Source organism: Mangifera indica, chromosome 20 (genome assembly GCF_011075055.1).
Source record: "Mangifera indica cultivar Alphonso chromosome 20, CATAS_Mindica_2.1, whole genome shotgun sequence".
Taxonomy (NCBI): domain Eukaryota; kingdom Viridiplantae; phylum Streptophyta; class Magnoliopsida; order Sapindales; family Anacardiaceae; genus Mangifera; species Mangifera indica.
In genome coordinates, this window is record NC_058156.1 from 752,283 (window position 1) to 777,742 (window position 25,460).

The window sequence follows — 25,460 nt, forward strand, 5'->3', positions numbered from 1 at the left end:
CAATTTTCACCCAGTATCTTTTAAAAACTTAAATATCTGTCCAATTGTTAAATTTAACTAAATCCATTACTTTTAAAATTTCATCTTTTTTTCTCTCTAAACCCTAAAAATTAATAATTTTCCCTTAAACTAAGTTTTAAAAGGTAATATTTCTCCTCCTAAGGTTTAGTTTTTATTTTCTAATGTCATCCTTAGCTCTATATCCGACCATTTCTCCCTCTTAACGTTTTTTCTCTCTCCAATTGCTATCCAAGCTAGAAAGATGTAGACGAGAAATCTCGTTTTATTTGGAAAGATGATTCATCTCATCTTCCCAGTTTAGATGGCATTCAAAGGTAAAAATAGAGAAAAAAAAGACTATTAGAGGGAGAGAATATCGAAAATAAGAGGGTGCTGAAGATAGAGCCGGATAATGGAAAATAACCCTTTACTTTGAACGGAGGTAAGTCCTTTGGCCATAAAAATAAGACAAACCATTATCACTAATCACTATTAATGTTTCATATTGTTACCACTAATTTTAGATAAACATATTTATTGAAGATTGATAATTTGCATAATAGTTAATATATTTGATGAGTTATTTATTTTTGGATCACAACATCACCATTCTTTATTAATATGCTTCGGGTGTGGAATGATTTAATATTTACATAAGTTATATATCGAATCCATACAAAAACTAGATTAAAATCGACTAATTAAAACTCAAAAAAAAAAATATTTTGAATTTAACATGCGTCAACTTAAATTCAAATATTTAAATCAACTTATACTTGATTCGTGTTATAAAAATGAACTCGAAAGGTTTGGCTTATTTATAGGACCAAAACTCCTCTTTCTTAAAGGTAGTCAACTACTAGTAGATAACCATTACATCAGCGCCCAGCTTGAGAAGATGCCCACAGCTGGAGAATTGCATAGGAGAATTAATCTGCTCCTCTGCAATGACTCTCTGTATCAAATTCAAAAGAAAAATATTTAACCATTTGCAACCAATTGATGTCTACTTCAACTACTCTCTCAAGTGCCATCAATGGAGAATCCCCTTTATTCTCTCACCATTTGCTACCTTCCTTCACTGGTATGCCTTTTTAGTCATCGTTTTCACGGTCATAGATCGAGAAATAATATGAATGCAGAAGAGAAAGTAAAGTAAACTAAGCACATCATAGAATTGGATGAATGCCAGTGAGGAAGGTCTGTTTTCGAAACAAGTGAATGAATATAAATATGTCTGATCAACATGAAATATGAATATTATGATCCGAGATTGCGCTCACAAAAAAAAAGGTCCCATCAATCATGTTCTTAAATATCATAATCTGCAAGCAAACAGAACTGGAAATTGAAAGCATAAACTTATCACCCACTTCAATATCAATATAGAAGAGTCATTGTAAGACAAACCTGGAATGACATAAAGGTGCCCTACACTTAAGTACAGAATTCATATACATTCAAAATAGTCTTTACATATTCAAGCATTGAGCCAACAATTTAACCAAAACCTTGAAAACAACTATGTTCTCCCAATATAGATCATAGGTGTTTATCTACCTAAGCATGTAAAACGCAGATATAAAAAAGCACAAACAATCAAGTACAACCAACCGTGTATTATCTCTCTGGTGGTAGATTAAATTGAGATTATACCCAGTCAAAACACCAGGAATCTGAGCTAGCAAACATGCCAAATGTAATAGGCTCACTTTCGCCGTCTCTTTGTGACTATATCTGGGTTGCCTTTTTTCATCATGGCCACAAACTCATCATAGTTAATTTTTCCATCCTGCAATAGGACTCAGGTTACATATCATTTGCAGAAAGGCAACTGTCATGATATATTGACAGTAAGGTTTTGCTTGGTTCAACAGAATGTGAAATCATGGCATGGAGAGCAATAGCTCGGTAAAATGATCGGAGACAATGACCTACAAATTTCTAAATGCAAATTTATCTTTGGAAACCAAATTCATAGTGGTTTAGTCAAGGATATCAAATATGAAAGTCATCTATAAGAGCAGCCCTATGAATGAAAGCTATATAATGTTACTATATCATTAACATATGAAATTTGACAATTCTACTAAATTGGCAAATTTGGAATCTTCTCTGGGGCATTTCCTATCCAATACCGCATTTTTTTCTCTGCAATCTATGTATTATCAATCATCAAGACATGTTTTGTCGATGATCTATAGTAGATCACAATCTTGATTATTATGTGTCAAAAGCGATCTGTGTTCTAAGACATAGTTGTATAGATAACAAATGGCTGCATACCACAGTTGTTGCAATCTGGATAACAAATAACAATGCTTATAAATGAAGAAAGGAAGGAAGATACATACATTGTCTGTGTCAACTTCTGCGATAATCTCTTTTATTGTTTTCGCATCACCCATATTATACTTCTTAAGGGCATGCTCCAGTTCTTCCATAGTAATGTAACTACACATTGAGAAGCAGGGAGCTCATAACCAGTATATTGTATCAAGAAACTGCTTTTTACATAAAATTTGGTAATGTAAATTGCTATTGTTATATTATTAGTAAGACCAAACGAACGAAGAAGTAAGAGTTCATACCCACTGTTGTCCTTGTCAAAATATTCAAAGGCTTTGTCTAAGTGTTCCTCTCTTTCCATTCTGTTCATGTGCATAGTAGCTGTTATGAATTCAATGTAATCAATGGTTCCATTTCCGTCAACGTCAGCCTGATAGAGTAACCATGTTTATGCTTTCAGTTGAACCGCAAAGAGATAAAAAAGCCATGAATAATGATATCTTGATTCAGTACTGACAAAGAAACAAAAGCAATATATATTTGTTTGCTCAAGAAAGCAACCAAGTGTATTGCTCTTTCAGTAGTATCGAGGATTGAGACACCCATATTTTATAAAAGTGAGTGAAACATTTAAGTAATAACATCTTAAATCAAGATCTGATCCAGGTATCTGTTCATCAAGAAACTACCGTGTTCTTGAAAAGAACTTATCCTCTTCTAGATCTAGACTTCTTTTGGGACCAATTATACAGGCTTCCTTTTCTTAATCAAAACCAGAAGCATAAAGCTAGGGTTTGGGCCAAGTTCTGTGAAGAAATTTTCTTTACCATCAAAGACTCAAAACAAATCTGTAGGAATGGGCGTAAAACATTCATTTATAGTTAGAAGTCATGCAGAACTGAATGAAAAAGAGACCAGAGGCATTACTGCTTTCATTAACTGCTTCACTTCAGTCTCAGACAGCTTGGTGCCAAGCTTAGAAAGACCAGCTTTCAACTCTTCATAAGTGATGGTTCCACTATTATCCGTGTCAATGGATTTGAACATTTCCTTCAAACCCATAATTTCTTCTTCAGAAAGATTTTCAGCAATTACCTGAAAGAAAGAAAGAAATTCTTATTATTATCTGTTTTAGACAGGAAACATTAGTTTATTTATATATATAGATGAGATACACTGTATGAGAGTTAAAGATTTACAAAAACTAAAAAATCTTGTGTATATGAACACCAAAAAGAGTGAAACTACAGAATCTCAAAAACCACAAACACAAAACACATCAACTCAAAACCCAATCCAATTTTGAAAAATGAAGAAAAAAAGAGGTATCTTGGAAATCTCTTGTAATAGACAGTCAAAGAGCAGTGAAAAATCTGATTTCTCCCATAAAACATTAGCCTCTTCTCCTTTACTCCCTTCAAAGATTCAGCCATTCCTTTCATGCCACATTAACCACAAAAGAGCTAGAACTGCACATTCCCACAAAATCTTTGCAACATTCTCCATAAGTAAAGAAGGGCAATCTCTCAGACTTGCCCACTGGATTTTAACTTTGTTGCATAATTTAGCCCACAAAAAAAACACCACTAGGCAATGGAAGAACAAAACCACTGTTTCTTCATTATTTCGACGGATAACAGACCAAGATGGAGAAAACTTCACATTAGGATACTTGACTGGAATAGTGTCAGATGTGTAAGTTTCCCATGAGCCAGGCAAAAGCTTCCATATGGGAGGGACTTTAGCCTTCCGAATCACCATGAACTGATTAAACTCCTCATTCAAATTTCTTCATATAATCTCTCAAAGAATGATATACATATGTAACAACCTGTTGAATAAAGCTTCCATGCCCTTTTATCCTTCCTCAACTCATTTAACCTTGCATTTTCAAGCAACCCTAAGAAAATCACAAAATCTAGAATTTCTCTATCATTCAAATTCCTTTTGAAATTAACATTCCAACACCTATACCCATTAGACAAAGAAGAAGTTAAGGAATCATGAATAGTGCCAAATCTATTGAGGCACAATCTATAAAGGTTAGGAAAACAAATTTGGAAGCAAGAGTCACAAAGCCATTTATCTTGCCAAAAGCAAAACTCCTTACAATTCCCCACTTCAAGAGCGATATGATTGCTAAAGAAAACATAGTCCTTGGAAATGGCTTTCCATGATCTTCTATTACATCCGTACCAAAATCCTTTTGAATCCTACCCATTTGGATGAAGGTGATATTTACTCTTGATCACTTTATACCATAGGGTGTTTATATTTGTGGCTAAAACTCCAAGTCATTTCACCACCAACGCCTTAATATTTCTTCTCCACATTCCCATCCCTAGGCCACCTTTCTTTTTAGGTTTAGAGACAACTTCCTATCTAATTAGATGAGAATTACTTCCCTCATCATATCCTTCCCAAAGAAATCTCTCATCATCCGCTCAATTCTTTTTGCAACGCTACAAGGGATTTTGAAAAGAGATAGAAAGTAAGTTGGAACGCCTGATAACACCAATTGCACTAAGATAAGTCTACCACCTTTAGAGAGAAAAATCTGTTCCATCCAGCTTGTCTTTTGCAACTTTTTTCTACCACTGGACTCCAAAGATCTGGAGTGTAGGATTACCAACCAAAGGGAGTCCCAATTGTTTGAGAGGCCAACTACCAACAATCAAGCCAAAGATTTTACTTTCTCCTTCGAAAAATTAATTCCCAGAATTGTACTTTTGGTCAAATTAACATTGAGTCCAGAATAAATATTAAAGCCTTTAATTTTTTTCTAGCATATTACCAATTTTTATTTATCTATTGAATAGAGAAAAATGTATCATCTACAAATTGGAGGCAAGACACCTCCACTTTTTCCTTGCCAATCATAACACCACTGACAACCTTGCTTCCACAGCTTTGTCCATAAGTCTATTAACCCATCCACAATCAAATTAAAAAGGAAGAGTGAAAGTGGGTAACCCTTGACATCTACCTCTTGATGCACCAAAACAGCCCCTTGAACAACCATTAAATTAAAATTGAGAAGTTCATTGAGTGCAAACAACTCCTAATCCATCATCAACCTACTTGAAGGAAAAAGTCCAAAAAGTTCCAATCAACATGATCATAGGCCTTTTCAAACTCAGTTTTAATCAACATCCCTTTCTTCCTTTTCTTTCTACATTCCTCCACATTAGCAATTAAAACTGCATAAAAAATATACCTACTTTGAATAAGAATGAACTTCTTGTTATACTATTGAGAAGTATAAGATAACAAAATCATGATTAGTAAGATAACAATGTTTTTTAACATCATTGCAAATTTATTCATTAAGAACTTCATGAACTAAAGTTGTCAGTTTTACCAATTAAAAATTACATTGTCCACCTAAAATAGGGGCTACCACCTCAAACCACTAAGAGGACAACTAAAACTCCATGAGTTTCCACTTGTTTAACTATATTATAGCAAACATGTTCTTTTGTACTCATATATTTTATCCTTTTAGGTCAACAGACCTTTCCATCTATAGTTTCCTCTTTACTGCAATGAAGTCCAAATTTCTTGTGAAAAGGATTAGAAAACAATGCAACAGCAGTAAAGGCTTACTTTTAGAGCTACTTTTTTGAGTTTGTTCATTGCCCTGAATTGCTTCATTCTAGTTAAAACAGCAATATCAAGAGGCTTATCAGAGGCATCACCGTCTTCTCTTATCCATGGATGATCTGCATTGCATTTCAATGTTAATTTTTTAATGTACTGAGAGTCAAGAAACTCTAATAAGATGAACAAATACAAAAAGCAGGGAGGATAAACACCAAAAAGACAGTGCACACTTCAAAATAAACCCATTAGAAGCATTGGAATCACTCAATCCTCTGCAAAGTAAATGATCACTAGACAGCCTTCCTGGATAACAGAACTTACTCAATACTTCAACAGCTGAAAGCCTTTCTCTAGGATCAGCACGCAGCATCTTCTTGACAAGGTCTTTGGCACTATTGGATACGCTGGGCCAAGGATCAGATGAGAAATCGAGATGCCCCCGCAGAATGGTATTGAAGATACCTTGTTCATTTTCTACGTATATGATAGAAAAGTGTAATCGACGTAAGCCACTGCTAAAAAACTACCATTGACTAATGAGCTTTGCAAATTACTTTGTTATTAAGCACTCCAGATATGACACAAAAAATATATCATATGATATTAATTTACAACCAGCATCAATCTTCAAGCTCTGGAACTTCATAAGCTATAAAATCCTTACCTCCCCAAAATGGAGGAACTCCACTAAGAAGAATGTATAGTATCACTCCAGCACTCCAAATATCAACCTCAGCTCCATAACTCTTGCGCAATACCTCAGGAGCTACATAATATGCACTTCCAACAAGGTCCTTGAACACGTCTCCTGCAATGGCACTAACACTATATAGTTCAAATTTATCATAAGTGTGCCACCAAAAGTAAGGTCAAAAGGAAAATACTCCACAATAAAAAATCAAGTGCAAATGCAATAAACAAAATGAAAGTTATAACTCAAACCAAAAGACACAATTTAGTGGTATGAATGCTAAACATTTGGCATCTGCATTGTGCACGTTGAGCAATCAAAGAGAATAAAAGTAAATAGAATTATGATAATTTAATAATCCCACAATTAAAAGTTTATATTCCAATTATATATCCAAAGTGATGTAGCAGCAATGGTGTAGACACGGCCACCGAAGAATGACAGATTCAGGTGTCTCGGATCATATTTCTGATAACTCTAGTTTATTTTCACATTTTAATCATTCCAAATCCTTTTCTTCTGTCACACTAGCGGATGGCACAAAATCTATAGTTGAAGTTGTAGGACATGCTAATCCATTACCCAATCTATCTTTAGAATTTGTTCTTTATCTTCCTAATTGCCCATTTAATCTCGTTTCAGTTAGTAAATTAACACGAGTCTTGAATTGTTCCATTACATTTACTAATGATGTTTTTGTTATACAAAATCGAAGTTCAGGCAAGATGATTGGCACAGGACGTGAGTCACAAGGGCTTTATCACTTGTCTCTTCCTTCTTCCGTTGCTTGCACTGCTATTGAATCTTCAACTCTTCTCCACAATCGTTTGGGGCATCCTAGTTTCTCCAAGCTTCAGAAGATTGTCCCTCATTTATCCAGTTTGTCATCTCTTGAGTGTAAGTCTTGTCAACTTGGGAAGCAGTCTCATAGTTCCTTTCCAAGGCGTGTCAATAATCGAGCTTCGTCTCCTTTTGAGTTAGTTCACTCTGATGTGTGGGGTCCTTGTCGAGTCAAGTCTACTTTAAATTTTTAATATTTTGTGACATTTATTAATGATTATTCGCGTTGCACGTGGATATTTTTAATGAAAAGTTTGTCCGAGTTATTTTCTCATTTTCAATCATTTTGTACGAAGTTAAAATACAATTTAATTCCTCTATACACACATTACGTAGTGATAATGCAAGTGAATATTTTTCCACTTCTTTCACAAATTTCATGTCTTCTCAAGGGATTCTTCATCAGTCTTCTTGTGCTTATACCCCACAACAAAATAGGGTTGTTAAGCGCAAAAATAGACACCTTATTGAAATAGCTCGTACATTATTATTACATTCACATGCTCCTATACATTTTTAGGTTGATGCAGTTCTCATTGCTTGCTATCTCATTAATCGGATGCCTTCATTAGTATTGCAAAATCAAATTCCGCATTCAATTCTCTTCCCTACTGGCCCTTTATACACTATTCTTCCACGTGTCTTTGGTTGCACATGTTTTGTACATAATCTTTCCCCAGGTCTTAATAAACTATCTGCTCAGTCTATCAAATGTATATTTCTTGGTAACTCTCGTCTCTAGAAAGGTTACAAATGTTACTCTCCTATGACACGTCATTACTTTATATCCACTAATGTTACTTTCTTCGAGTCCTCTCCTTACTTCTCTTCATCTGAAATCCAATCTCCTGTCACTAAGAGTCTTCCATTACCTACTTTTATTCCTACTTTCGATGTACGTCCTACAGTCGTCCCACAATCTACACTCACACAAGCTTTGGAACCTGTTTTCCCAATTGTTGACTCTCTTTTAGGTACTGATATCACTTCTATTGCTCCAACGGCTTCTGTTGACTCACTTCTTGTTCCTGCATCTAGTCTGGCTGAGGTCCTATCTCCTGATGACCAATTTCCTATTGCCATCCGTAAAGCTGTAAGACCTTCTCGTAACCCTAATCCTATTTATACCTTTTTTAGTTATCACCGTTTATCCTCACCATATTATGTCTTTGTGTCCTCTTTATCCTTCATTTCAGTTCCTAAATCTGTTAGTGAGGCTCTTTCTAATCCAAGTTGGAGGCAAACAATGGTGGATGAAATGACTGCATTACATCATAATGGTACTTGGGAATTGGTTAAATTACCTCTAGGTCACTCCACTATTGGTTGTCGTTGGGTTTACACAGTCAAGACTGGTCCTCATGGTACTATTGATCGTCTCAAGGCCTGGTTGGTTGCTAAAGGTTATACTCAGGTCTATGGTTTGGATTATGGTGACACATTCTCTCCAATAGCCAAGATGTCCTCCGTTCGGTTATTCTTATCTATGGTTGTCATTCGTCATTGGCCTTCGCTTCAGTTAGAAATCAAAAATGTTTTTCTTCATGGTGAGCTTCAAGAGAAGATATATATGGAGCAACCACTTGGTTTTGTTGCTCAGGAGGAGTCTGATTTGGTTTGTAAACTTCGACGCTCACTATACGGTCTAAAACAATCTCCACGTGCTTGGTTTGGACGCTTTAGTACAGTTATTCAAGAATTTGTTATGACTCGATGTGAGTCAGATCATTCTGTATTTTACAGATACACGTCCCGAGGAAAGTGCATTTATCTGGTTGTTTGTGTCGACGATATTGTTATCACTGGTGATGATCAGGAGGGTATCAATCAATTAAAATAGCATCTATTTAATCATTTTTAGACCAAGGACTTGGGAACACTTAAATACTTTATTGAGATAGAAGTTGCTCAGTCTAAGACAGGTATTACTATCTCTCAGAGGAAATATGCCTTGGATGTCTTGGAGGAGACAGGGATGTTGGATTGTAAACCTATTGATTCTCCTATGGACCCTAATACTAGACTTGTGCCAAGACAGGGGGAGCCACTTGCAGACCTGGGAAATATCAAAGGCTAGCAGGTAAACTCAACTATCTGACAATCACAAGACCAAATATCTCTTTTCCAGTTAGTGTTGTCAGTCAATTCCTCCAATCTTCGTGCGATTCTCATTGGGATGCAACTATTCGGATCCTGAGGTATATTAAGAGAGCACCAGGAAAAGAATTACTCTATTTAGATAAAGGTCATACTTAGATTGTCGGATATTCTGATACTGATTGGGCAGGATCTCCGTTTGATAGACGCTCGACTTCTGGATATTGTATTCTTGTTGGTGGTAACTTGGTTTCATGGAAAAGTAAAAAGCAAGATGTTGTGGCTAGATCAAGTGCAGAGGCAGAATATCGTGCTATGACATTGGCTTCCTGTGAGCTTGTATGGTTGAAACAATTGGTTCAAGAGTTAAAATTTGCAGATATATCACAGATGAAGCTAATTTGTGATAACCAGGCAGCACTTTATATTGTTTCTAATCTAGTATTCCATGAAAGAACAAAACATATAGAAATAGACTGTCATTTCATTTGAGAAAAGATTTAATCAGAATATATAACTACCAACCGTGTCAGCTCCAATGATTTGCAAATATCCTTACTAAGTCTCTTAGGAGTCCTCGTATTGAATTCATTTGTAACAAGCTTGGTGCATATGATTTGTATGCTCCAACTTGAGGGGAATGTTGAGTTGTATATGAGTTGTATCTCTAAATTAGGAAGAAAATAATTAGAGTGATTGTATCTTTGTAAACTAGGAAAGTACATATACTCTTTCCTAAACTAGGATTTAGAATTTCATATAAATATTAATGTAAATTCATTCTTTTGAAATAGAATATTTTTCTCAAGGTTGTTCACAGTAAACATCGCATAAATTTAATGATGCAATAAGGGATATAACCATGCCAAATCAGCCGCCACAACGAAACACATTAGGAACTCAGCCAATAATTCAACCAAAAACATCAAACAACCACAAATAAAAAAAAAAAAAAAAACATTTTATTGATAAAGGGGGATTTACAACGATAAACCGACAATTCAAAGGGTCGGGGCCTCTCAATTGCGGGCATCCAATGCATCATAAACCTCCCTAATAAGCCCTAAGGCTGCCCAAACCCCAATTTTATTCTTCCTTCCCCTTTTTCCAACCCTACCTATCCTTTATATACTAATCTTGAGACATGTGTTCCAAAAAACTGAATGTACTGACACAGCATTACTTGAATTCTTTCGCCAATTTACTTGGAAATGATAACATATTGCAATGCAACAAACAACCATCATCAATAGAATTTCTACCTTATCAACTCAAATTCCATCTAATTCCATCCTACATTGCCTCTCCTTCAGAAATTCATAATCAAATACTCTACCATGACACCAAGTGAAAATAAAATTAAGAAACGAAATTCACCTGGCTTGAAAAACACAGAGAGGCCAAAGTCAGTAGCTTTCAAAGGCGAATCCTCATCGGTGTTTAAAAACAAGAAATTCTCAGGCTTCAAATCCCTATGCATAACCCCCATAGAATGACAATTATGCACCACAGTCACAATCTGTCGACACAAATTGGCAGCAGCTCTCTCAGAATAATGTCCCTTAGCTATGATCCGATCAAACAGCTCCCCTCCCGCACACAACTCCATCACCAAGTTGACTGAGTGGCGGTCCTCGTACGCGCCTTTCAGCTCCACGATATTCCTGTGACCAGTGAGGTGGTACATGATCTGAACTTCGCGACGCACGTCTTCGATGTCATCCCGGTTGATGAGCTTCCGCGTGGCGATTGACTTGCACGCGAATTGTTGTTTAGTTTCTTTGTGCGTTACCAAGTAAGTGACGCCAAACTGACCGCGTCCGAGCTCGCGGCCGAAGATGTAAGTGGATCGGACGTCCTCCATGGGCCGGCCCAAGACGCGGCCTATGGTTGATGTGTTGGTTGAGACGTTGGAGGAAGAAGAAGATGGAGGGTGAATCTTGAGGGCATTGGAGTGGGGCTCAGATTCTGCGGAGGCGGTGGTGGTGGTTGGCAGTTGAGTTAGGTCAGATGGGAGGCCATTGCAGTTGCCCATTTTGGTCAACTTTAGTCAACAGAGATTTAGAGAAAGAGCCAAAGTTTTCGAGTCAATGCGGGTTGAGCTTGGTTCGGCTGGAGATTTTCATGTCTGAATCGTGATCTTATGAAATTACAACTGTACCCTTCGGATAAAAGTTCAATGAAAAATTTATTGTCCATAAATTCAGTCACAGGTTTACGTGACACTTGCCGTAATAAATACTTCAAAATTGAAGTTTCAATCAAAGTATACGTTTTCATTACATAATTATATAATTAAATAATTTTAAATTAAAAATAAAATAATATTTAATTATATAATAATATATATTTATATATTTAAAATAAATACATATAATATTATATTTAAAATTTCATTAAGTGACAAATAAAAATTAGATGGACAAGCCACATTGAATTCAAACAAAATCAGTTAGAAATTAATTTAAATTTGAAAAAGCCTAATCAAAATTAATTAAGATTAATAAATTAATACTTCGAATTGAGTTGTTGATTTGAAAGATAAATTTGAATTTGCAATGAATAAGAAAACTAACAAATACAAGAGACAAATAGGAATTAGATGGGTAAGCCACAAACAAAACCAACTTCGCTTAAAAATGAATTTGGTTCAGATTAAATTCAAATAAAATTAGTTAGTGATTGATTTAAATTTGGAAAAGTTAATTCAAAATTAATTAAGATTAATAAGATAATACTTTTGATCTAAATTTGTAACAGAAGGCCCTTTTCAAAGACCTGTCCAAGCTAATGAACCTGTCAATACTGGCCCAAAGAAAAAAGCCCAGCTTGAAAAAACATTGATTTGCGTATGGCCGGGGGTCGAACCCAGTCTATTACTTGGAAGACAATTATCCTAACCGTTGGACTACAAGCGCATCAGGGGAGTGACGGTATACCAAAACATAAATATCGATTTATATACCAAAGTGTATACAGATTTTCATATCTTGAAGGTTATGAAAAATACAATTACAAAAGAAGGAATCAATTTCACATTGATTTATTGAAGAGCGAAGTTATGTATATATATTTTTTATATATAATTTGAATAGACAAGTGATATAATTATTATATGATTATATATTATATTATTTTTAATTTAAAATTATATAATTATATAATTATATATATATATATATAAATAAAATTGTACGTCATTTCATTGAGACTCAACTTTACCCTAGAGGTACAACATGAAGCTCATCTTTGGCACGAAAACTTGGCTAATAATAAGCTTTTTATAATCAACTCAACCAAGATTATGTTATTTTTCTATTTTAGGGTTGAATTCAATTTAAGCCATTTAAATTTGAATCAAAATGAGTTGAGTTCAGATCTTAATAATTCAATCTCGAACTAACTCTTTTATATTTGAATTTTGTTCAAAGTTATATATCAAATCTAGTTATAGTTATTAGTATTCTATAATACACGATATATATTCTATATTATAATACGATATTGGTGGAAAATAGATTTGTATTATAAAGTCTATTGAATTAATATGATATAATAAATATATCGTATAATACGATATGTATCTTACAATACAATATATATTATCGATACATATCTATTCATATTTTTAAAAAAAATGATGATATAATAGGGATGTATAAAAGGAATTTTAATTTTTTAGGGGTGTTTGTAATATTTTTTAAAATGATAATGTATCAATTAGAATTTTTTTATTATTTTATTTTTTAAAGGTGTATCATACGATACGATATGATACACAATATAAAAAAATATATTTTTGATATATGATATGATACATGACTCGACTACCATGAAATCTAACATCTTCCATATCTTATTCATTAACATAACTTTAATCATTGAAAAATTTTATTCAAGAAGGTTTTAAGAAATTAGGGCTAAGCCACATCTTCCAAACCCTAATACAACTTTATTCATTAAAATTTTTTATTCAAAGAAGTTTCAAGAAATGTAGACCAGTCATTGGCAGTGAAGCAATTTTCAAGAGTTTTCAGGATTATGAAGCATGGCTCATTTAGATTTTGTGTGACAAGCAATTGTACTAAAAATCTAATAAGCATAAGTAAGAAACATTTTTCTAATACTTTAGAATTTGCATGTATTAAAGTTTCAACAAGAGATAAATGGAATGTAATTGGATAAGCCAAAAATTTGTTCCCACCCCAACAATATCCTACAAATTTAGGGTTGAGTTTGCCATGGACCGAGCATGGGCAATGTAAGATTGGCTCGAGATTATCGAATTAAGACTGAAAATAATTTCTTAAGACTAAAAAATGATTTAACTTTAAACTCAATCACTGTCAACTCAAACTCAATTATTCATATAGATTCAAGCTCGACTTATTTTATAAAAACAAGTATAAATCTTAGTTCAAACTTAACTTATTTGATACAAACTTAAATTTAAACCCAGATCTAATCCAACCTAATAGAAAACGAATAAGTTTGTAACATACGACCCTTTTTAAAGTCTTCATAAGCTATTTAAGTACACCTGTAGTTTGACATTAACTTGAATTAAAAAAAATCAGTCTGAAATTTATTCAAGATCAAGAAGTTGATGCTAAAAAATAAGTTAACTTTGAATTCAATCCACATAAGCTTGAACCCAATCATTCGGATTGATTCAAACTCAACTCATTTTATGAGAATACAAGCTGAAATTCGAACCAAAACCAATCCAACCCAATGGAAAATTAAGAAGTTTGTAGTACATGGCCTTTTTAAAGCTGGAAAAGCCATTTAAGTAGACCTGTCTGTCTGTCAATACATGGAAACACCATTACTAACATTGCTACGCCAGGCCCAATAGAGCGAACCAGATTGCGAAAAGGGCCAATTGCCTTTGCCGAAAGTAGCACCCGGGTCTACTGCTTGAAAGAACCCTAACCTTTGGACCACAAACACTTGCTTGCAAGTTTGGGCATAAAAAGAACACTAAAAGTTTTACCACACAGTACAAAACATCCATACGTATGAAAAAAACTAATCAGTCAACAGAAAACAGAAAAATAGCAATAGGGTTGGATTCCATGGATCTGACTTTCTTTTGATAAACGAGTTGTGCTTAAGCTGACTCAGATAAAATTTAAAATTGAATTATTTTCAAATCAATTTAAAATTTTAATCGTCGATTTTAAACTATCTCTTTTGAATTTAATACCTGCAATCAGATTAGGTGTTACTGGTAGTCCAAATCAAATCTAACCCTACGATTATGTGAGTAAGCGACGTGGTCCATTTGCGGATCCACAAGGCCATGCAGTTCTTAAACTACAGAATACTGGAATCCAGCTTTCAATCCTTTTGGCATCCTATTCTAGATCAAGCTCATACTTGTTGCAGACATACCACAATCTTTCCTTTTCTGGCTAAACGTAAACTGCATTGAAAAATATAAGTTTTTAGTGTGGGGTTTATATAATATTAAACTCTTTAATTTCAATAACTAATTTTTAAGGGTAATTTTATCAGATTAATATCATTTGATGTCAAAAATAGCACCACATCTCCTAGTTCTGGAAGCTCGCATACACGAAATTAATATCGTGTGATGGTATGTTGGGATCATATATTAAAAAGTATAAACTTTTATTGTGAGATTTTACACTGCAAAGTTGCCATCGTGGACAGAATATGTGCGAAGGCAAGCTTGATTCCTGAATTAATTCTTTGAAAATCAAATACACACTTTCAAATATGCTTTCTTTTCTTTTCTGCTTTTCATTTTTGTTGATGTCCATTTGTATGATTTTCTTTATAGAGGTTCAGCCGGGGTAGTTTCAAAAGATCTTCTGCATGGACGAAGTTTATTGTCAGATATATCATCACGTGATGCAAGAGCAACAGTGACAACTCAAAAAACAGAAACTTCTATGTGATTTGATTAATAATATAATCCTGTATTTTACAGTTTATACCATTTAATATCACACCATGCATCATGGTTGGGACGGCTAGGATTATATTTGAACCAAGTTAGCTCAACTCAAACCCGACTCCAACAACACACTGTCCATCTTGTTGATGAAACTATTCATCTTATTAATAACTCCTAATGACATTTTTCATCAGTTCAAATGAGCTCAAATTGACCATTTAAGATTCAAACTTGATTTGGTCTATACTTAGACTTGGCTTGGCTTTCTTTAAATCTAACTCTAATACTATCAACAATATATTAGAGTTTGATCTGAATTGAGCTGGCTCAGGCTCAAAAGCTAGCTCGACTTCATTCAACTCAATTTGAATTCATTTAATTCAAATTTGAATTGAGTTAGAGTTAGAAGGTTTGATTCATTTTGAAACCAAGCTGAATTTCAGTTAGAGAGGGTTAGATTTGGTTTGGCTTGTAAGCTAAATAGATGACTCGATTTGATTTGATCTTGGCTCGTGGCTCGGCTTAAATTATTTTGAGTTAATTATTATACAAAATCATTTTGTCAATAAGTTACGAATTCAAACTATGAATTTCAGTCACATATTTAAGTTACGAATTTAAACTATAAATTCGAGTAAAACTCAAACTGAATCATTTTAATTCAAATCAAACTTGTATCATCCTTAATGTTGACTTAACGAATTCGAATTGAGGGATGTTTAGACTCAACTCTGTTCATATCCACTCCTAATGACAATCTCGCCTAGGGTTGTGTTAGCTACTTTTGGGATATGATTCTTGCAAACTTCATTTCATAAGCACCTTAGATCAATATTATCATAGGTTTTGATCAAAAGGAACAAATTCTGATCTGATCAATTTCTTTCATATACATATATATATAGAGTCATTTCTAGAGGGCAACTCATAATGCTACCATCTATGTATCTATCGAACAAGACGACTGACTTGTGGTTCATCAACATGTCAAGCATTTTCTGAAGATGCTGTTATGTGGAAATGACGTGCAGGGTTTTAACCAAGGGAGGCTGCAGCATCTTTAATTCGATGGCAGAATAAAATCTTTGTCCCTCAAAAACTGAACATGCCTCAAGAAAATTTGCGAGTTCTTCACTCCTCTTCTACATTGACGACACTGCATCTGTTGTCACATGACAATTATAGCTGGAATATGTTCCTCCCAACAGTTGCAATTAATCTGACCACGCTTGGCTTGGCACCCACCAGACGCTGATTTTCAGAAACTAAAGTTGTGCTATGGACATACACACCATTAATCAACATAATTCGCATAATTATCAGTATCTTACGATATATGATACGTATATTATAATATGATATAATACAGGTGAAAAACAATACGTATCATAAAATGTATAAATTAATACTATATAGTGAACATATCATATAATGTGATATATTATTGATACGGATTAATACACTTTTTTAGAGAAAATAATAATGTAATAGGGTTGTACATGAAAATTTTCAAAATTTTAAGAGTGTTTGTAATATTTTTAAAGAAGATGGTGTATTAATTATAATTTTTTATTATTTTATTTTTTAAAAGGTGTATCATACGATACGATACATGATATGGATAATTAGGGCTTCGATATACGATTTGACTACCATGCTAATCAAATACATATATGTGTTATAACCAAATACAAAACAGACACATCATCGTTGTACTTAATTATGTATTCAAAAGTGTGTACAAATAACATTATTCTTAATAATTTAATACATTTACTACATATTATGTGACATGAGAAATACTACTTACATGTACAAAAGGATGCTTGCTAATGATACTAACGATTGATATATCATTATATAATTGTATGATTTAATTATTTATTTTATTTATAATTAAAAATTATTAAATCATATGATAACACATTAATTTGCTAGTGTTGTTAATTAAGGTTGAATTTGAGTCGAGTTGGTTCGGTCTCAAATTGATGTTCTATTTGAACAAGTTGAACTTGAGCTAAGATAGTCATAGTTTGAATCTTTGTCACCTCCAATAATCTTTCTTCTTCCTCTCGAATCCTTTTGAACAATTTCTCTGACAACCTCATTGCCAACTTGAATGAGTTTGAACTTACTACAGTTAGACTTTTTAGATTCAAAGTGAGTTTGAGTTAGTGTTTATTTAAGTTCAATTTAGTTCGAATTTACCCTATTGTTACGCACATGAAGTGCTTCTATATGTGAAAGTAATTTAACATTAGGAGAACAGCTTAGTTGGTCGGCAAAGAACCTAATAACAAAACACAACCTCATAGATAAAATCTAAAGAATATTACATGAGGTAAGAAAAAAAAGCATATCTTATAAGAATAATTAGATACCATGGGGGACACATTCTGCATTTGTAGAAGAATTTGAATTTATATATGCTAAAATCTTTGAAATAAAATATATAAAACAGTGATGATTTTTCATGCACCAAGACCAAGAGAATGTTGACGATGAATGAATGATGGATGAGTAAGAAAACTTTCAATATTCACTATTTGTGCTTCTATCATCAATCTTTCGTATGCAATGTTTCAATAGTAATACTATGTATATACATATTAAGTATATAAATAGATATAAATTATTGTGTATCATCACATGATTGAATATTATTTTATTTTTATTTCAAAATCACTAAATTACATTATAATACATATTAGATATATATTTATTTGTATATCTAAAATGGTTACATATAATTTAGTTTTATTGATGTTTCAATATGTCCGTCCCCAGCTAGCAATCTTAGTCATGGTATAATTCCCAGGCAAAGATATTAAATTGAAAAGGCCAAAAGACTTATTGTCATGCTAAATATAGTGAAATCTCAAACTTATATCCGTTAACTTTCAAAAACCTAAATACCCACCTATCACTCAACTTTTGTTAGAATTTTTTGTTAAGATTAAGGGTACAACCATCATTTTTACTAGACAACAGCAGGGCTCGAAAATTAATGTATATTCAAATCCTAGGAGCTAGTAATAAAAAATTATATTTTATCCCTCTAGATTTTAAAAACTAACAATTTCACCCCAACCTCAACTTTTCTAGTTTTGAAAAGTGACTCCCCCCTCCCCTGAAAATCCCTAGGATTTCTTTCTTCTCTTTCTGACAACAGTGACCATCTGAAGACAAGATGAAGGGACAATGACCATCTCTGGAATACATATTTTTGTCTCCATCAACAAAGAGACGTCTTCATCTCCTCTGTCCTCTCTTCGCTGACAACATCATCTCTTTTTGTTTTCGGCCTTTCTCTTACACGTTTTAGACATCTCTTTCCCACATTGTGTTGTTGCCATTTTTAGTCTGACATGTGGTTTCGGTATGCAATTTTCTTCATTAAAAATGTGCAGTTTCAGTCTAACGTCAGCTCAAGCGTTGAAAAGAAAGCGAGATTGATGTCGGGCTGAGAAGGTAACCCGATATGGAGGAGCTTATTATTGGAATAGGACGTGTAGACCATTGGGGGTGAAACGAAAATTTCAAATAATTAGGGTGGATACTTACAATAACAAAAAAAACTTAAAAGAGAGAAATCCTAGAGTTTTGGGGGGGGGGGGGGGGGGGGGCGTTAAATAGTCACTTTTCAAAAATGAAAAATATAAGGATAAAAGGAGAAGATGAGATAAAATTATAATTTTTTTAATATTATTGATAAAATAACGATTTTACCCTTAGCCTAATAGAATATTTTTGACCAAAGTTTGATGATAAGTGCACATATGAGTTTTTGAAAATTAATTGGTATAAGTTTGAGATTTCACTATACCTTGGGTGGGAATAAGTCTTTTGGCCAATGGAAAGCATGTTGCATGTATATGAGTTAGTATGGGTAGTTCCTTAGGCCAAATCCAATGAGTTAGTATGGGTAGTTCCTTAGGACAAGATGAAGAGACAATGACCATCTCTGGAAGACATCTTTTTGTCTCCGTCAACAAAGAGACGTCTTCATCTCCTCTGTCCTCTCTTCGCTGACAACATCATCTCTTTTTGTTTTCGGCCTTTCTTTTACACGTTTTAGACATCTCTTTCCCACATTGTGTTGTTGCCATTTTTAGTCTAACATGTGGTTTTGGTATGCAATTTTCTTCATTAAAAATGTGCAGTTTCAGTCTAACGTCAGCTCAAGCGTTGAAGAGAAAGCGAGATTGAAGTCGGGCTGAGAAGGTAACCTGATATGGAGGAGCTTATTATTGGAATAGGACGTGTAGACCATTGGGGGTGAAACGAAATTTTCAAATAATTAGGGTGGATACTTACAATAACAAAAAAACTTAAAAGAGAGAAATCCTAGAGTTTTGGGGGGGGGGGGGGGGGGCGTTAAATAGTCACTTTTCAAAAATGAAAAATATAAGGATAAAAGGAGAAGATGAAATAAAATTATAATTTTTTTAATATTATTGATAAAATAACGATTTTACCCTTAGTCTAATAAAATATTTTTGACAAAAGTTTGATGATAAGTGCACATATGAGTTTTTGAAAATTAATTGGTATAAGTTTGAGATTTCACTATACCTTGGGTGGGAATAAGTCTTTTGGCCAATGGAAAGCATGTTGCATGTATATAAGTTAGTATGGGTAGTTCCTTAGGCCAAATCCAATGCTTGGTTTGAACAAATTAATTTCGAGTTGGAGTTATAACTTAATAATTGTGTTTGAGATCAGTTTATTTGTCTCTTTGAAGATACTTCATTGTGCTAACAATATTATTCACTCTTCTGATAAAATAGTTGAACTCGTTAACAACCCTTTGATGACATTGCATACTAATTTGAATAGGCTCAAATTTAAACACATTATTACTTCGATGTAAACTTAAGTCGATCCAAAATTTGGCTCAATTGGACTCAAACCTACCCCAAAATTGGAGAAAATAATTGTACGATTACTATATATATTACTATGATATTACTTGTGTAAATAAATTTTATTAATTTATTCATTCAATCTGATGGAATAACATATGATTGATTAATTTTGAATTAAAAAAAATAATCATATTATTTAATTGTATGTTGTCACTCAAATTTGTATAGATCATAGAAATAAAATTACGTACACAAATAAATATTACTAATAAATTGATACAAACTCGTGATAATATAAAAGATAACTCAATCGAACATCCTCTTTGCGCGTATGATCCGCAGAGGTGACGAGGATATTTACTTAAAGAACAATTTTATGCGTGTGCATGCATGCATTGCCAGGCAATTTATATATACACAGATTCTAATTCTCTATCTATGCAGCATTATTGAGGTTAAGCATCTCTTATCCTCAGGTTTTAGCTCAATCTTCCCTTCTATTATTGCCCCATTATTCTTTCCCGTATATTTCTTAATATTGACCACTCATACTTTCTTCTCCTACTTGCCATCACAACTAAGCCTCCACCTTCCTCTTTAAATCACCATATATAGAGAAATCCTTTTCCTTCAGTCAAGTCACCCCACCAGTTGTTATCCATAAAAGCTCTTCTATACATAATTCAATTCAATTTGGAGAAGTTGAAGGAGTGGATACTTCATTGGAAAATGAATGGAAAAAAGGACTGTGTTGAGATCAACATTCCTACAGCTACCAAAACTAAACGGCAAGAACCCGGGGGCCGCGAAGAGTTTTCCGTCGAGGCATGGATTCAGAAAGTCTGGGAATTTGCCAAAGAAGACAGCAACAGACTGAAATTTTCATTCAAAGTGGGCCTTGCCGTTCTGCTAATCTCTTTGCTCATTCTATTCCGGGCTCCCTATGAAATTTTTGGCACCAATATTATCTGGTCCATCCTCACCGTTGCCATTATGTTCGAGTATACTGTTGGTACGTACGTTCCTCCATTTTGTTATGACTGCAAGCAATACTATTTTGATAAACAAAGACATCTAAATAAACTGAGATGATAACAATCCGTTAGATAATTTTGAAATGAGAGAAAATATAAGTAATTACATTTCTCAATCGTAAACTGACACATCAGTTTGTATAGATAAACTTGTACAATTTATTTATACACATAGTTTTATTCTTATGATCCTGTTTGGCCTTCAAGTTCAGGTTCAACATTTAATCGAGGATTCAACCGAGCACTTGGAAGCTTGCTTGCTGGTATTTTAGCTATTGTAGTTGCTCAGTTGGCTCTCTCTGCAGGCCTGGTTGCTGAACCAATTATAATTGGCATTAGCATCTTCTTCATAGGTACCAATAACTTTCAGATATATATTAAACTTCAAAGAAATTTTCTTGATGATTTTCTCTGCAGGGGTTATCACATCATTTATGAAGCAATGGCCATCGCTGGTGCCATATGAGTATGGATTCAGGGTCATACTTTTTACCTACTGTTTAATAATAGTCTCTGGATATAGAATGGGAAACCCAATAAGAACTTCCATGGATCGACTGTATTCGATTGCCATTGGAGGTTTCATAGCAGTCCTGGTGAATGTTCTCGTTTTCCCTATATGGGCGGGAGAGCAATTGCACAAGGAGCTCGTCAAAAACTTTAACTCTGTGGCAGACTCTCTTGAAGGTAAACTAATTAAATTTACCATAAAACTATACATACCAATTTTGAATATACAAATGGGTATTCACTTATGTGTATCATTATATGATTAAACAATTATGAATTAAAAATAAAGTAACATTCAATCATATGATAACATACATAAATATATATCTATTTGTGTACTTAAAATGAGTACATAGAGTATTGCTCTTAGATTTAAACCATTTGATATGATGCTCTGTGTTAATTCATTATGAAAATTTCAGAATGTGTGAAGAAGTATTTAGAAGATGAAGGGTTAGATTATCCAGAGTTCTCTAAGACTGTCATGGATGAATTCCCAGATGAACCTGCTTATAAGAAATGCAAAGCCACCTTAAATTCTTCATCAAAACTGGACTCTTTGGTACTCGTTTATTAGTTTTTTTTCTTCTTTCAACATATGTTCTACCATAAAAGAGTGAAAGCACAAACGTTGATCTCTGATGTTACTGGTTTCATATGATAGGCTGTTTCTGCAAAATGGGAACCCCCACATGGCAGATTTCGACACTTCTTTTATCCATGGTCAGAGTATGTTAAAGTGGGAGCAGTTTTACGATATTGTGCTTATGAGGTTATGGCACTTCATGGTGTTCTTCACTCTGAGATTCAGGTATATATTTTCAATAAAACTATATGCAAACACTTAGATACATGGATAATATGTTATTAAATGATTAAATGATTTTAAATTAAAGATAAAATAGCATTTAATCATATGATGACACATTATTTATATACTTAATTATATACTTAAAAATATATGCATATAACATTACTCGTATATTTTCCCCGTTCCCAGTGAGCAATTTCAAAACTTCAATACTACTAACTGAGAACCACGACATATAGATGGAATATTCATATCTTAACAATTTAGCAGAATCCGATCCATTTCCTAGCTGCAAATAGAAATGATGCATTGGAAATCAAGGAATATGACCCAAAAAAATTCTATTAGATCATAGTTTAATGGTCCAGAATTCTCATGGCAATCGAATAAGTTCCGAGAATCAAATTAGTAAAGAATTACACCATATGTTTATGCTTGAAGCCAGCTTGATTGGGAACCGAGAGCCAATCCAGTCTAGAAATACTTAAAACTCGTTAGGGGTTTTAAATCGACGTGTTGAACCATGATCAAACTAGGTCAAACCCATACATTGAGACCAATTGACACAACATGTGTCTTTAACCAAAATTTATTTTGATGTAAATGTAGTTAGGATTTTTATTTAATGGTGAATTATGCAAAACTATTTTAATTATTATTTTAAATATTTATTTAGAACATCGATTGAGTCAAACTGACTTCTTCACCCAATCAACTTCTAGTTTGGGTATGAAAACCATATCTCTAGTTCACAAAAACAACTTTTAAAAACAAACCAATAGAAATGACAATTTGACTTGTGAAATCGGGTCTTCAACTTATTTGTCTCTGAATAGGGGAATTTCCTAATAAAAATAGGATAATGATTGAAATAGAAATAATTAAAATCTCTATAATTGAGGATGAGAATAAATATATCTTTTATTTATCCTTTTTTCTATTCATCTCATCTCTTATATATTTTTTAAATTCTTATATATTGAATTATTCTTAAAAACTTTAAATTACTATAAATATATCTTAACACTTAATAAATATTTAATTATTTTTTTAATGAGAATAGATGAAGAAAGTATAGAAAATTTTTTCCGTGAGAATGGGAGAGAAAATTTTCTCACAGAAAAGAAATAAGGGTTCTTCACTATCCCCATAAGGGAAACAAAGAAAAGTTTTTCTATAAAGACTAGAACGAAAATAAGATATTTGACCCCTATCCAGCTTGTTACCATCTCTACGTAATGTTATCAAGGAAAATTTAAGATTAGGTTAAAAGAGCCCATTTCGTTCACGATTTTAAGAAATACAGAGGCACATCAATATCTCAGCTTTTTCAATTGTATGTGTAAGCATTTTAAATTTATTTCTTGGTTTCAGGCACCCTACAATCTCCGAATCACATTCCAGGCGGAGATCCAAGATGTGACAAGCCAGGCGGCGGAGGTGGTGAGGAGTTTGGGAAAAGACATTGGCAACATGAAGCGAAGTCTCGTAACTTCACTACTGAAAAGGGTTCACAGTTCAAGTGAAAGACTCCAACGCACCATGGACATGCATTCTTATCTTCTCACAGCTTACTGTGACCCTCCCGACGTCAACTCTTCCAAGCCCCTCTCAAGACTCTCTAACACCTTCTCTTCAACTCTCCCTGAGGAGGCAAATCCTGAAAGGAACAGTCTGGAGAATAATAACACTGATTCAGTAAACCAAAACTGTTCTTTTTCCGGGGCTCTAACAACAGCACAACAAGCACAGCCGGAGTCTTATCATGAGATGATGAGGAAGCAGTCGAGAAGGATGCATTCTTGGCCATCTAGAGAGGTGGATGCTTTTGAAGAAGAAGGTGTTAATACGGATTTCTTGCCTAGAATGAGGGCACTAGAGAGCACTGCAGCATTGTCACTTGCTACTTTTACTTCGTTGCTGATTGAGTTTGTTGCCAGGCTTGATCACTTGGTTGAAGCAGTCGATGAACTTGCTAAAATGGCTAAGTTCAAGCATGAAGGTGTATAGAAGAAAATGGTATATTTGCTACCGATACCAAACTTGATACGACAAATATGTAGAAGAAATCAATCCAATTAAGAAAAAAATGGAAAGAGTTGAGTGTTTTTGTTTAATGATGTAATAACACAACAATAAAGTTGCAATTGTTCTGAAAGAGGGTTCTTTACAGCTTTTATATATTTTGCGGGGCGTGGGGATAGTGCCCCCATTTACTTTAGGATTCCTTTTTAAGAATAAAATATTAAAAATTTTCTAATATTGTTTAATATTAATTATGTTTTTTGGTTTAATAAAGTCGGATAATTGAACATTCCAATATTAGTTTATAGATGGGTTTAAGTAATCAATAAAAATAAACCTAATACACCTAAATGTTATGATCTAAGTGAATAACATAAGTGTAAGTTTTAAAGTTTATTGGAGCAGTTAATTAACCTACTATATATTGGTTTTATCCCTACTTTAAAACATGATACAAAATAACTATAGTATAGTTTACTTCATAAAAAGTTGTTGGAGGTTTCTAAAATAGAAGACCAAGTCACATAAAGAAGCAATCTCACAACTTCACATATTCACATTACATGACATTCCATACATTTCTGCAACCTTAAAGAATTTAATTTAATATTTAATAATTTATGCATAGATCATATGGAGTTAAGATTGCATGATTTTATTTAGTTTATGTACAATCAAATCTAACATAAAAATCTTGATAAAATTTGTGGTAGTAATAAAAATCCAAATAGGGTTTGTTTTGAATCTTAGTATATATATCAAAACA

The 25,460-nt window shown here is 33.5% G+C and overlaps 2 protein-coding genes across 2 annotated transcripts; one reads left to right on the plus strand and one right to left on the minus strand.

Moving 5' to 3' along the window:
- Positions 1-1,348: 1,348 nt before the first annotated feature.
- On the minus strand, positions 1,349-11,637 carry LOC123204510 (calcium-dependent protein kinase 1). The gene is made up of 8 exons (XM_044621202.1): positions 10,898-11,637; positions 6,557-6,700; positions 6,214-6,366; positions 5,896-6,011; positions 3,217-3,384; positions 2,592-2,719; positions 2,355-2,454; positions 1,349-1,792 (listed from the first exon to the last, which is right to left on the minus strand). The coding sequence occupies exons 1-8, from the start codon at positions 11,553-11,555 to the stop codon at positions 1,709-1,711; spliced, it is 1,551 nt and encodes a 516-aa protein (XP_044477137.1). The 5' UTR covers positions 11,556-11,637; the 3' UTR covers positions 1,349-1,708.
- A 9,221-nt stretch (positions 11,638-20,858) lies between these two features.
- On the plus strand, positions 20,859-24,848 carry LOC123204254 (aluminum-activated malate transporter 9-like). The gene is made up of 6 exons (XM_044620855.1): positions 20,859-21,326; positions 21,561-21,701; positions 21,766-22,035; positions 22,281-22,420; positions 22,523-22,669; positions 24,044-24,848. The coding sequence occupies exons 1-6, from the start codon at positions 21,044-21,046 to the stop codon at positions 24,677-24,679; spliced, it is 1,617 nt and encodes a 538-aa protein (XP_044476790.1). The 5' UTR covers positions 20,859-21,043; the 3' UTR covers positions 24,680-24,848.
- The last annotated feature ends 612 nt before the right edge of the window (positions 24,849-25,460 follow it).

Excerpts from the sequence above, each read along its gene's own strand:
- LOC123204510 (XM_044621202.1), bottom strand. The coding sequence starts at position 11,555 with ATGGGCAACTGCAATGGCCTCCCATCTGACCTAACTCAACTGCCAACC. Across the intron at positions 6,701-10,897 it reads CTCTGTGTTTTTCAAGCCAG|GAGACGTGTTCAAGGACCTT; the intron begins GTGAATTTCGTT and ends GTGCCATTGCAG. Across the intron at positions 6,012-6,213 it reads TTCAGCTGTTGAAGTATTGA|ATCATCCATGGATAAGAGAA; the intron begins GTAAGTTCTGTT and ends AATGCAATGCAG.
- LOC123204254 (XM_044620855.1), top strand. The coding sequence starts at position 21,044 with ATGAATGGAAAAAAGGACTGTGTTGAGATCAACATTCCTACAGCTACC. Across the intron at positions 22,036-22,280 it reads TGTGGCAGACTCTCTTGAAG|AATGTGTGAAGAAGTATTTA; the intron begins GTAAACTAATTA and ends TGAAAATTTCAG. Across the intron at positions 22,421-22,522 it reads CATCAAAACTGGACTCTTTG|GCTGTTTCTGCAAAATGGGA; the intron begins GTACTCGTTTAT and ends TTCATATGATAG.